General features: G+C 39.5%; 1 protein-coding gene across 3 annotated transcripts in view; it reads left to right on the top strand.

The window, feature by feature from the left end:
* Positions 1–11428, top strand: part of LOC117984450 (kinesin-like protein CG14535) — a 437285-nt gene extending 425857 nt beyond the window's left edge. For all 3 annotated transcript variants that reach the window (XM_069500257.1, XM_069500259.1, XM_069500258.1), the window contains 4 exons: positions 1177–1270; positions 5922–6119; positions 6723–6938; positions 8071–11428. In XM_069500257.1, coding sequence (XP_069356358.1) covers positions 1177–1270; positions 5922–6119; positions 6723–6938; positions 8071–10754 — 3192 coding nt within the window. In that variant the 3' untranslated portion in view covers positions 10755–11428. The remainder of the gene's footprint in view (positions 1–1176; positions 1271–5921; positions 6120–6722; positions 6939–8070) is intronic.
* The last annotated feature ends 3330 nt before the right edge of the window (positions 11429–14758 follow it).

The raw sequence follows: 14758 nt of genomic DNA, 5'->3' as shown, positions 1-14758 counted from the left end.
GTGAAGCCGAATTTGAAATGAACTGGTGTTTAGGACGTGGTTTTCACTTCTGTTACTATAGAAAATATACATGTAATATTTTATAATTTTAATTCACTTTTTACATTGTTACACGTGACAGTATTACTATACGTTACGCTTAGGCCGAAAATTTTGAAAACGTGAATCGTGTTCCGTTTTGACCAATGGTGATGCGTTTCGCAAATGTAAATTTCGCTCGCTTATTTTGCACTATTTAAATTATTAATTTATGCAATTAAAAATGAACTAAATAAAAAAATAATGGTTGCGATTTATTTTAATATCAGGACAATAAAGATTTGGGGAGGAAAAAGTCAAGTAAATTTATACCACACGCTTATCGCTCATTTTTTTGTCAATTTTTTTGCAATATTTTACAATGTTTAGTTACTTACGGATTATGTCTACCAAGGACTAACTCATCATTTTACTTACAAATAAATTCATAACAAAATATTTCCCAACATAATGGTAGACACCCTACCTTGTAATCTCCAAGCTTTACCGTAAGTCCTTTTAATTATCTGGCAACCCTCTGTAGCAAAGAAAACACTGGAAACACGCTAAGCCAGGGAAATGCGCCCTACACTTGATGATTTACCTTAAATTATTCAAAACGTTTTATAAAATAATACTTCTTGGATGTATGCATAGATTTTTTTAATAATCTCTCCCCAAAAATAATCAAATATTTTGATTTGTGGCTATGGCTAACGGTCTTTTAAGGTTGCCACAATAGTCTGTTACTAACAACTCTTTGTTTATTAAGTAATTTTATGAAAATAACTAGATTACGTCCGCGACTACGTATTTCGTGGGTTTAGGTTTTTTGAATACCCCGTGGGAATCCTTTGATTTTTTGTGATAAAAAATAATGACCGTCCATGGCATGCAAGCTATAACAATTTGTACCTTTCGTCAAAAGTGGCTGAACGCATGGGCCGTGAAAACGTAGACAGTACGACGTCGACAAGTATGTGACATCGTGGTCTGCCATGGTCTGCGTGAAAGTATTATAATATTTTAAATCTTTGATTTCATGTCTCCCCTCTTAATCAAACACCAAATATTTGACAGCTGTCGAATCAGGCTCCAACCGAGTGAGAGCTCCCTCACTCTAGTTCACTCTGGTAAAGCTGAATGTATTTGTTACAGACGGAGATCTGCTCGAGCGCGCTGACGGACGTCATTCACGCCGTCATCAACGGCACGGACGGTTGCCTCTTCTGCTTCGGACACGCAGGACTAGGTGGGTGTACTAAAGAAGCAATTTTCTGATACCCCAATTCCTCTCTATCATCATCTAAATTCATGTTGGTTGAGCAAGGTTTGATTGAGCATATTCAAATTCAGAATATCTACCTTGGTTATACCACATTCATAGAAGCAACCTACGTCAATTATTATTATTCATCGCGTACCGCAATAAGCGGTTTGATGCAGGACGACCTCCCTGGCGCAGTGGTGAGCGCTGTGGTCTTATTAGTGGGAGGTCCCGGGTTCGATTCCTGGCAGGGGTTTGGAATTTTATAATTTCTAAATTTCTGGTCTGGTCTGGTGGGAGGCTTCGGCCGTGGCTAGTTACCACCCTACCGGCAAAGCCGTGCCGCCAAGCGATTTAGCGTTCCGGTACGATGCCGTGTAGAAACCAAAGGGGTATGGGTTTAATACAAACTGCCATACCCCTTCCAGGTTAGCCCGCTATCATCTTAGACTGCATCATCACTTACCATCAGGTGAGATTGCAGTTAAGGGCTAACTTGTATCTGAATAAAATAAAAAAAAGGTTTCTTCGCCCGCAGCTTCTGAGGCTTTCATTTAATTTGCTTTTTTATATCCGTGGAGAAACATTCTTGAAAACTACGCGTAATCCATACTAATATTATAAATGCGAAAGTGTGTCTGTCTGTCTGTCTGTCTGCTAGCTTTTCACGGCTCAACCATTCTACCGATTTTGACGAAATTTGGTACAGAGGTAGCTTGCAACCCGGGGAAGGACATAGGCTACTTTTATCCCGGAAAATTTAAGAGTTCCCACAGGATTTTCAAAAATCTAAATTCACGCGTACGAAGTCGCGGGCATCAGCTAGTACTTACTAAGTGTGTCGTTATTTTGATACTCTTATAGAAGAAATCTATGTTTGAAAGCTAATAAGATAAATGAGCTAATTATTCGCTCATTGCGTACCGCATTAAGCGGTTTGACGCAATAAGCCAGGTTTTCTTCAGCCCGTAGTTCGCTCCGGCTTCTACTCTTGAGGCTTTCATTCAATTTGCATTTAAAATCTTAATCCCCGACGCTGAGTAAGACTTACACAATGTGCGCTTAAGTCGTTAACAATATCTTCTTGTTTATTATGAAGTCAGCTTTCGTACTTCGTAATCGAACGTATTTAATAGAATCTTTACGGCCTCTCTGGTGGTGAGCAATGTGATCTTAAAAGTACGAGGTACCGAGTTTGAGTCCTGGCAGGCGCAATTTAGGGACTAATAATACTTAATCTCTACATAGTATAAAATAAAGTCGCTTCCCGCTGTCTGTCTGTATGTATGAACGCGTAGATCTTTTAAACTACGCAACGGATTTTATTGCGGTTGCACCAATAGATAGAGTGATTCAATAGGAAGGTTTAGAGCTATAGTTTAATTCTCAAAAAAATTAGAGATCCCTAGAGAAATTGAAATAAGGTGAATTAGGTCGGAAAAAAACCTCTCATTTGAGTTTCCGAGGCAATGACACCACATCTACATTGCACCCATGCGAAGCCGGGGCGGGTAGCTAGTAATTTCTAAATTTTCTTTTAATATTGTCTGATGACGAAAGGCTTTAGCTGTGGCTAGTTATGTACTACCTTACCGACAGTACAGACATTTTCAGTCATCACTTAGATATCTCCCTGGAGAGATTACAATGATTTAGGCTAGCTCCTTTCGTAAAAAAAGAGACTAAGTAGTTATTCGCCTGATTTCACACCAGTCAGTTGGCTTACTAGATGTTACTCACGTCTTTGTTTGCGTGGATTTTGGTTTTTTTTTATCCCGTAGGAAATTTCTGTAACCAATTTCGTCAAAATCGGTTAAACAGATGGGCCCTGAAAAAGTAACATAACATACATGCACTTTCGCATTTATAATATTAGTAGGTATGCATGTAAATTAGAAATTTCGATACGTTTGAAAACTTTTCAATATTTGGTCGAATTTCAGTTTAAATATTCAGCCGAGGCTCATTCCCGCACTATTTATTAGACAACCAAATAACCGCAAAACCGCACGGCGGAACTTTAGTTGGGGATTTGCATCTAATAGCAGCGTTGTATACAACTCTTAGTACCTACCTAGGGCCTACAGTTTACTGTTGAAATATTTTTCAAGTTTATGTTTAAGTAAGTTTTAAAATATTAGTTTAAACTGTACTTGTCACCTTGGGAAAATGTGTATAAATACGCGACAAGTCGAGATCACAATAGGGGGCGGGGGGGGGACACTACGACGATGACGTACATCCGCACAGCCCCCGCGCTGATCCGGTGCGGGATAGCGCGGATGACGTGCGTGACGACGCATCAGCCGTAGCCTCGAGGGTGAATATTCAATTAAAAATATGAGGTTTTTACTAGGACAACTGCGCAACCGCAGAGCGAAAATTCATAGTGACATGCAGTGAGTGATCAGCAAAAAATCTGGATATCTCCACACAATAAAAACGAAAGGCGATAACAAACGAGTCGTAGCAAGTCAGTAAATTGTTGAAAGTAAGAAGGCTGATGCCCAGGAATAGACGTCTATCGCTGAAAAGACAAATAACTAGATACGTTTAAACGAAACTTCAACGCGTTTAAATATTCGAGGCTTGAGGCGCGGTGTTTACTCGACAACACTTCCGAATTCATTTAACTAAATGTGTTGCCAATGATGATAATATTGTACGCCTATGAGACATCATAGTTACCAATAGGTTTGATAAGGAAGCTCAGAGACATAGCGGGCGATGAACAAAGCTGGATTTCTCCACACGATAAAAACTAAAAACGATGCAGGAGGCCGGTGTCTGTCGCTTAAAAGACAAATAACTGGATACGTTTAAACGAAACTTCAACGCGTTTAAATATTCGAGGCTTGAGGCGCAGTGTTTACTCGACAACCGCGGCACCGCATAGCGGGAACTCATACAGGGATTAGCATCCAAATAGGAAGGCGGGTAGACTTCATTGAAACTTTCACGTCGAACTTATAATTCACTCGAACTAAAGTTAATTTTCACTTTACTGAAATAATAAAACCTTCCTCCCGAACTTAGAATCCGGCTCAAGCGCTACTAGCCTTCCGGCTTTGGCAAGAAGTTTCCTATGGATGCATCAATAAGTGATTCTTCATAACGTTTCGGTTGTGGCTAGTGGACGCCGCAACTCTGTGGTGAAAAGTGTATGGGCATTCGTGATAGCTTTTAAACGAAGCGGTGTAATTTATGCAGCAATTTATAAACAGAGACTAATTAATATAAGTATATCATCTCCGCGTGGAATACACAAATTTCAAACCCCTATTTCACCCCCTTAGGCGTTGAATTTTCAAAAATCCTTTCTTAGCGGATACCTACGTCATAATAGCTATCTGCATGCTAAATTTCAGCCTGATCCGTCCAGTAGTTTAGCTGTGCGTTGATAGATCAGTCAGTCAGTCAGTCACCTTTTCCTTTTATATATTTATTAGAAGAAGATTTTGCTACAAAAAATTGCCAAAGCAAAAACATTGAATCGTCTAAAGTTATTCGCATCCTGTTATATGCGACCACCACATTGGAACACCATAATTTTATGACTAATTACTATATCAATATCATTATCAATTTAATTTGTCATTGTGTTGTTGTCACGGATTAAGTTATGATTAGGGTTTCAAATGCAAATTGTATGAATCGGATCAATTGATTGGATCTGACAGAATTGCGTTTAAATATTCAGCTGAAGCCCAACGTTGCACTGTTTACTAAGTTACTAGACGGAGACAACCACAGTACCACATAACCGCACATCCGGAACTCATGGTTGAGGATTTGCATCCCAATACGATGATGTTGAAAACTTGAATGTACATGTCAGTGATAAAAGTGCTTTAAATATGTCCCTTTAGCAGGAGCATTAAGGTTATAAGTCCCTCAAATTGCTATTGCGCTTGAATCATGTCTCATTAAAATCGAAATGACGTAATTTTGACGTCATTTGACGTATATTTAAATAAAAATATACCATCAGCTCGAAACTTCAGTCTAGTGCTGACATCACTAAAATGGCGGCCACACGAATCAGCAATTTGCGGGATTTATACCTGTACTAATTTTATGTCAACTGTCCACTTGGTAGTGGACACTTGGTATAAAATTAAAGAAGTATCAATAAAACTAAAGAAGTCGGCACTGTTACTAGCACTATGTCAACACTCGTGCAAGAAATTGCAGAAGTTACTTGCCAATGGAAAATCTTGCAGAATTTGCTACACATGGCAAGTGACTTGCCAGAGCGACTTATACAAGTTTTATTGCAGTGTCCACTGTTAATAAGTGTTTACTAGCAATAAGTCAATCACATACGCAAAGGTACCCGCAAGCAATTTTTTAGATAAGTCCAATCCAAATTCACAAAATCGTCTAAGGGTGAATTTTGGTTTACACTATGCCCTCATCCGTGCCCCTTCCGGATATATTATACAAAAAATACAAAAAATCACGACCATCTCTTGCTCCGTTGCGGCGTGATTGAAGGATACACCAACAAAACAATTTTGTTCGCATTTATAATACTGGCCACTCACGGTACGCCCGGTATCTACATGGAGCAACGCGTAGGGTATATTCTGCCTAAACAACTAGTTTATTAACTAACTTAGTGTCATCTCTCCAGGCAAGTCGTACACTATGCTGGGGCGACCGGACGCGGCGGCCTCTCTGGGCGCGATCCCCTGCGCCATATCATGGCTGTTCCGCGGCATCGCAGAGCAGAGGCACAAGTGTGGCACGAGGTTCTCCGTCAGGGTGTCCGCTGTGGAACTGTGCACAAATACGAACCAAATTCGGGATCTGCTGGCACCTTATCAGAACGGTAAGTTCTCTTTTACCACAGCTCTACCTGGTTGAGGTCTGTTTTTCTTGCCCACTTTGTCCAGATTTTTGAGGATATTAACTCTCAAGTCTTTCTCAACAAATTCCTGAAAGGCCGGCAACGCATTGGCGGTTCCTCTGGTGCTGCAAATGTTCATGGGCGGCGGTAATCACGTAACATCAGGTGACCCGCCTGCTAGTTTGCTCGCTAAGTATCTCAATTAAAAAAAAGTCTTCACTCATAATGTCTAGCCATCTTGAGTGGAATTGAATTTTAGTTACAGGGACGACAATGTTGAGGAATCTGCTACAGAAGTAACAGATTTTCGCTTACATATACCTACCCTTTAGCCAATTTATTTAAATATATATGTAAAAGAAAAAGGTGACTGACTGACTGACTGACTGATCTATCAACGCACAGCTCAAACTACTAAACGAATTGGGCTGAAATTTGGCATGCAGATACCTATTATGACGTAGCATCTGCTAAAAAAGAATTTTTGAAAATTCAACCCCTAAATAGAGGTTTGAATTTTGTGCAGTCCACACCGACGACATCGCGAGCATAAGCTGGTCAATGATAAATGTATTATTCCCACAGATACTGAACAGTCACCAGGCGTGTACCTCCGCGACGACCCGCTATTCGGGACTCATCTTCAGAACCAGTCAGAGTTGCGCGTGCACAGTGCAGAAAAGGCTGCGTTCTACCTCGACGCAGCGCTGGCCACGCGTGGGACGCGGGAAGAGGGGAAGGACAGCCATCTTTTGTACACTTTACATGTTTACCAGTACAGTGTGGGGGGAAAGGGAGCTGGTAAGTGTTTTGTACCCATACGATCCATCGGTTGTGTCAGATCCTTCTTTCCACGCACATGCAAACTGTGGAACCAACTCCCAACGGCGTTGTTCCCACTAGATTACAACATGGGATTATTCAAGGGGCGGACCAACAAATTCCCAAAAGGCCGGCAACGCATTTCCTCGAAAATGTTCATGGGCGGTAATCACTTAACATTAGGTGACCCGTCTGCTTGTTTGCTCGCTATCTCTATTTTTACTTATCTTATAACTGCGAAAGTGTGTCTAGTCTGTCTATCCGCACTTGACCAGCGTATTGGACTATGACCGAACTTTTCTTATTCTGAGAGAAGACCCGTGCTCGGTAGTGAGCCAGCGATGGGTGGATTAAGATGAATATTATGAATGCGAAAGTGTGTCTGTCTGTCTGTGTATCATTCATCGTTCGTCTTGAATAAAGGCACGCAGATATAGCTTGTATCTTGGAGGCGGGCAAAGGGTACTTTTATCCCGGAAAATCAGAGACCGCACAGGATTTTTAAAACATTTAATTCCACGCTAACGAAATCGTGGGCATCATCTAGTCTTTTTTAAAAGGAGAAACTGACTGACTGACTTCAACGTGCAGTTTGAAGTGCTCTAGAAACTTGAGAAAAAAAAAAAAAAAAAAAAAAAAAAAAAAAACTTTTTTATTCAAATAGACTTTTACAAGTACTTTCAAATAGTCGGATGCACCTACCGCAGATTTAACATAAACCCCACTAAAAAAGATTTTCAAAAATACTAGCTGGGCGAAGCTGGGGTAAGGTTCCGGGATCGATTCCTAGCAGGAACAGGTTGAAAATTTTGAATTCCTAAATGGTGATATGGTGCAAAAAATTATCTTGATGACTTCAAAAAGTTACCTACAGAATATATTATTTTTATGCAAAGAAAACTAACAAAATCTACTATACCGAGAGAAGTTATCACTCTATTCGCATAACTTATTCTGTGTGTTGTAGAATTTCAATCTGGTTATTTGTAGTGCACCGCTGATTCTACAACTTCAATAAAATTGAATGTTTGATTATTCTCGTACGAACAAATGTCTGGAGCTCTCTCTGCGGAGTCGAATTTAAAATAACATTTCGTTTCTTTATTTACAGTTGCCGGGGGCCGCAGCCGTTTGCACTTGATAGACTTAGGAAACTCGGAACGGGGGAAAACCAACGGAGGAATACCCCTGTCCGGCTTAGGAAATATACTTCTTGCAATATTTAATGGTCAAAGACATTTACCCTATAGAGACCACAACCTTACACACGTTCTGAAAGAATGCTTAGGATCTCTCACGTGCCATACAGCAATGATAGTCCACGTTTCTCCTAACCTCCAAAATTATTCCGACACTTTAACAACTTTACAACTAGCATCTAGAATACATAGGTTGCGGAGAAGAAAAGTAAAATATAGTTCTAACAATAATGCCGGTTCAGGTGGCAGTTCTGGTGAAGATGCTTCCAAACCAAGTAGCAGTGAACCTGATCCATCTAGTAGTGACCTATCAGCTGATACTGTTATATACGTTGGACCTTTAGACGATGCAACAGACGGAGAACATCCACCTGTATACATACCACATATAAACTCCGGTGATAACAGATGCGTTTTAAGTAAAGCTTTAAGAGGATCGCTGGCTGATCAAAAACTGAAGTCATCTTTAACAAAAGTTGTCGAAGAAAAAAGTCCCATACACAAGTTACACTCATCACCTAAATCATCACCTTTGAAAAATATAACACAGCCGATTCATACACCAAAATCTTCACCAGTACATTCTGCTGCATCTAAAGTAGCTCCAATAAAGAAGCAAATTATAAAACACGGCGAAGAAGGGAAAAATACAAGTGATGAGCAATGGATTGATGGTCCTAGAATATCAAAATCAAAGTTGGTGGAAGCTCGACATAATATAATTAAAGAAACACAAGGGAAAAAGAGAGAAACTTGGATAGATGGTCCAATGCAGGAACCAAAAATCCCGCTTCAATTTGAGTCCGTGCCAATCCAGCCATCTAACTCTATACCGTTACAAGTTGGAGTTCTTAATTCGTATGGCAGTGAAAATCTGGGATATGGATATATGGACAATCATAAGAAAAATATGATTAAAAAGTGGGTAGAGAATCAAACTTTTCAAATTCATAAATCAAGACATAACTCACCAAGCCATAAGAGCCAAACTATAACAAAAGATGGTCCAAGATTACCCGAAGAAACTGATACTACTCATCGAATGGAAATGAAAGAAGCAACAAGACGAATACACGTCGAAGAATCTACTATTAGAACAGGTTTAAAAGCTGGTTCCAAGGGTATGGCAATTGAAGAAGAAGGGCCCCCTGATCCAAATGCACTGAGAAAATCAGCTAGCACAACATCGTCGAATAAAAATGAACCAGATGAAGATGACGATAGTGAAGAATTAGCTGAAATACCACCCGCACTTCCCCTATTACAGCCAAGTAGTCTAAGTAGTAGAGAAGTGTCAATGGAAAGTTTAGATAGCAAATATAAAGAAAGAATGAGAATGGATGATGAGTTGGTTTCTACTCATAGTCGAGATATTGATCTTCACGGAATGAGTAAAGGCCCAGCTGATGATGAAGATGAAATTTTAGAAATAATCGAGATTGAAGAACCTTTAGAGCCAGTTCCTATGCAAGATTGCTGTCTTCAAGTTACTGAAGAAGATATCGCGTATTGTATGGGATATTCAGATCATTTCTTTGGAGAATTAGATCACGAAGATGGTGAAGACCACCCACTTAGGATATTAAGCCAAGAAAATCTCACAGCAGCATCAACCTTCACAGACACACTTTCTTTGTATAGCGAAGTCGAAAGACAAATTAGAAATGAAGCATATCTTAGACAAACAATCGGATTTTATACGCAACATTATGGAGAACATGCAACAGACATACACCCCCATGAGAGTTTACCATCTTCACGATCAAGATTAGAAGACCTCATGGGCTTAACAGAGTTATATGGCTCACGAAGAATGCTCGACAGCCACAACTTAACTGCCGCTAGAATTGCTCCTCAGTTCCAATCATTATCTTTGTGTAATGTAAGAGATACTGAAGATTTTCACGGCGACGGATCCGTTTATAGTGAACCTGCATATCGACCTAGTGATAAAATTTGTGATAGTTGCAAGAGATCTATGTCTAGACCTGGTAGTGTAGTAGGAGAATGTGATGCATATCACGACTTAGACGTAGCACACAATGATTCGTATGGCCCTTTTGAACGATATCGGGCCAATGACATAACGGATGCACGAATAGCATCTTTGAGGCATCCAGACGGTGCTTCAGATCCAAATTTGAGGGAAGAAAATCGTATCCCTGGTAGTGGAGCTCCAGCAAGTACGTTTCGTGACCTCAAATCAAATTTGCACCTCGAAGTAACGCCTCCAGTTACTACGGAACCACGGTCAGAGAAGTGTGAAAAAGGTGATAAAAATGTGGCTAGAGTAGTTGGCAGTTGTAAACCTGATGGCTACGACAGTGGTCATGAGTCAACACCACGCACTGGGAAGCATAGTCCAGCGGCAACATCGAGAAGAGCAGAATCTGGTTACGATTCAGTACCCAGAGACTCAGATGCATCATCTCTAGACTCTTATCCTACACGTAGAGCAGCTGTCGCGAGAGCACACGCAAAAAAACATACCACCGCTAAATATAAGCAGCACAGCGATAGATCCTTCTGCTCGTGGCTAAGAAATCCCTTCACATGCAAATACGCAGACACAGATCCCGAAATTAGTGACTTTTAACAATAAAACAACCTAAAAACTATATTTAACGGTACAAAATCGTACTTATACTTAGTGTTTAAATTCTAAATAGCTCGTATCATTAAGCTACGTTACCGAATTTAATCTGGAGACTGCTTTTGTACTCTAGATATACTCGTATTTATATAACAAAAGCTTTGGCTCTGATCCAATGAGGTTACTTACCGCTGTATTTTTCTAAACCCTACGAAGCTTCCAGCTCTGCTCTGAAATATATTTTTAAAGACGTACTTAGTGAGTTTATTGGATCGTATAGTAAATGTACCTAACACTTTTGTAAATATTGAAATACAGTCGTGTTATGCAACGAAAATCAATCGACCTAGTTCATGTAACTATTTCTGCTCATTTTTATACTTTTATATAGTCTTCGATGTTTTCATTTTGTTTTGTATGTTTGTAATAGGGTCTATTAAAGCTTTTTATAACATTTTTTTTAAATTAAGAGTAAGATACAAAGTCTTCCTCGAATCTCTATCGCCTCTAAATAATATTGTATTTAAAAGGAACTGCAATACATACTTTCTATGTTTGCTACCAATGAATTTTGTAAATGTTTTTGACGCATTTCTTCCAATCACTTAATAACTCTAAAACAAACTATTAAATTGTCTATATTGAAGATTGTAAATAACTCTTAATTTTACTTTTTTTTATATAAAAATACCGTATTCTCTATTATAAGGTTCAAAACATATTAGAGTAGAGTCAAGGTAAAGTTTTCTTGTATTATCTTTCGCGAAAGGAATTTGTACACTTTGACACTGAAAGATTTTAAAAAAGATTCCCAGCTGCGCTTTTACTCTGCACCAATGTGTTTTGAACTTAAACATTATGTTTAATTGTTTTTTTAATGAATTTCTGTTAAGTCGTACCTAATTAAGTGAGTGGATCGAATGTTGTTTTATTATATTTATATATGAAAATTATCTAGAATTAAGACTGTTGTGTCATGGCCATGTTCTAAATAGCTTTAATACTTTAATTAATTATTTATTAATTAAATATCAACTCCAAAATCGGCTAGTCCGTTTGTACATAATACTCGATTGCAATCATTATGGCTTTATGAAATGTTGGTGAACTTAGTTAACGCTTTATTGTCAATGTTCTGTTATATACCAATTAATATTATATTAAAATATTATATATCGTAAATTCTACTATGCGTTCGTATTAGTTTAAAATAAAATGTTCTATCTGAACCGATGCTAACTAGTTTCATTTTATACGCAACCTTATTACAACTTGGAGAACGGGTGCCCTCTCAGAATGAGAAGGGCTTAGGCCATAGTCCGCCACGCTGGCCAAGTGCGGATTGGCAGACTTCACAGTTCACACAACTTTGATAACATTATAGAGAACTCTCAGGCATACGGGTTTCCTCACGATGTTTTCCTTCACTGTTAAAGCAAATAAGAATTAATTGCTTAAAATGCACATAACTTCGAAAAGTTAGAGGTGCTTGCTTAGGATCGAACCCACGACCTTTCACCACGACAAATACTAGCTACCTACTACTACTAACTTATACTAGGCTCAGCTTGAGGCGGTCAAAATGACTGCTTTTAAGGCACTTGAGTTGTGACCTATACGGCCACTAACGAGGAAGCGACTAGCTAGGTATGGACTATTTTCTCGCTCAAAAACATATAGGTAGGTACAATCAATGTACTATGATTCCTCAATAAAAGAAGTAAAATGTATTAATAGTAGATCGCTGACTGCACGCAGCCGGCGAGAACTATTTTATTTTACCACTAGTTTGTCGCAGCGAGTTTTTGTACTGGTTTCCCACGGTAGGTAAGAGTCCGCAACACGTCGAAATGGCAATCGGGGTATGAGGCGGGGGAATGGTGCGTGGTCGACCGTCAAACTCGCACACTCGCTCATAGCCCAACTATAAAACTATCCCGACTACAGTCGCTTCTCGTTGCTCGCTAACTTATTTCTAGTTAAGTTCAACCCGTTTCTCGCTGATCTTCAGCGGTGGGAAGTTGCCTATGCAAAACCGCTCTCTAAAAGCCTGCGGGATGGGATGCACTCGCAACGGACGGAAACATTTAAGTGAGGAAACCAGCCTAGAGTGAAAAAGAAGAAGCTTGCGGGATTTGATCCTACAATCACATGCGAATCTTTTATTTTATTTTTTTATTCTGATACAAGTTAGCCCTTGACTGCAATCTCACCTGATGGTAAGTGATGATGCAGTCTAAGATGATAGCGGACTAACCTGGAAGGCGTATAGCAGTTTTTATTAAACCCATACCCCTTTGGTTTCTACACGGCATCGTACCGGAACGCTAAATCGCTTGGCGGCACGGCTTTGCCGGTAGGGTGGTAACTAGCCACAGCCGAAGCCTCCCACCTGACCAGACCAGAAATTTAGAAGTTATAAAATTCCAAACCCCTGCCAGGAATCGACACCACCACTGCGCCAGAGAGGTCTTCAAAACTCTCTTTCTCTCTCGGGAGTCTCTACATAAAACCGTTTAAAACTACCTTTCATAGGTACCATACCACGTAATGATCAGACATTTAATAACGCGAGTCTGTCACGACATAATACCACAATAAGAACAAAACGCGAAGAATAACGGAGGATAAAGGCGCTACACGCGTCGGCCGGGGAGTCGAACCCGGGACGTGATCTGAACACCAAATACACGACATATCGGAACTACGTCTACGATCAAAACCAAGGGATATTCAACCTTAACCCCCTCACTATAAAGTGGTATCGGTAAGTTTATATTTATGGGGAAATATTAGGACGTGATCCGTAAAGAAAGCTGTTCGGAAATAATAAAATGTATACATACGAGTAGGTATTGCTAATAACGTTACGCTGGGATGATACTGAGTCACACTAATCACGAGGGTTAGGGATGCAACCAATCATCATTTCTTGATAAAGCGCAACGCACACTTGCTGCATGGAGAACCCTAGGCAGAACCACTAAGACATCGAGGACATCTCTTTTGTTATCAACTCCTAACTAAGCTTTGCAATTTCAACAACGACGCGCGACCCATGTGCGCTTAGTGTTGCCATTGACTTATATATTATTACTTCGTATGGACAGGGTTATTGAACAAGCAAAATTGCACCGACTCATTGGTGCTTAGGCACCAATGCAACCTCAGTACACCTGATTTATTTGGTTCCTAAACCGTGAAAAGTTTTATTCGCTGAGCATGTTGTTATTTATATCGATGGTTTATACAGACGGAATGCAAACTGACTGTATTGCAGTTGGAATGCAGTTTTATTGCAAGTGACATGACATATATGTGGCAGCTGAGGTAACTGCCACATAGAGCTGAATTTAAATTGTAATCAGAAGGTCTAGGCTCCACTCCACTCCGTAGATATGCGTTGGACTTATGTCATCGAAAAAAACCTGAGTTGTGTTTTCCGCCAGTCAGTATTTGTGCGTGCGCACTTTTTACCATTTATTAAATTCTACCGTATTTTTGTTAAAAAGCGGCTAACTCCAAAAAAGTATTTTTGAGTTAGCGCCAAAAAACGTAGGAATTTTGCAAAACAGATGTTTTCAAAACCATATACTTTGTAGGATCAAGTTTTTTAGTTTGTTCCTGCTAAGCATACTTTTTAGAAACTTTTTTTGGAGCTAACTCAAAAACTACTTATTGGGGTAACCGCTTTTTAATAAATACGGTAAACCTGGTTTAAGACATTTATTGTTCCATAAAGAAATTTCCACTTACATGGAACTTACAGGCTATTAAAAAGTGGGTTACAAAATTTCATCTTAAAGCGCACAGTGAATACACAGTAGGTACCTAATTTACACCGGCTTTACTTTTTCCTTCAATTTACCTATTTTACCTAGTGGGTAGGTATCTACCGCTACAGATTAGATGTTATAGTTACTTTAATATATATATAGCTGTTCGTGCTGATTCACTGATTGACTGACTGACTCACTCATTGATCACCTCTCCTGAACATTTTTGTA

The sequence above is a fragment of the Maniola hyperantus genome, chromosome 8 (genome assembly GCF_902806685.2).
Source record: "Maniola hyperantus chromosome 8, iAphHyp1.2, whole genome shotgun sequence".
In the NCBI taxonomy this organism is placed as follows: Eukaryota; Metazoa; Arthropoda; class Insecta; order Lepidoptera; family Nymphalidae; genus Maniola; species Maniola hyperantus.
The sequence above is the reverse complement of the archived record's forward strand: the minus strand, read 5'-3'. Positions and strand labels throughout refer to the sequence as shown.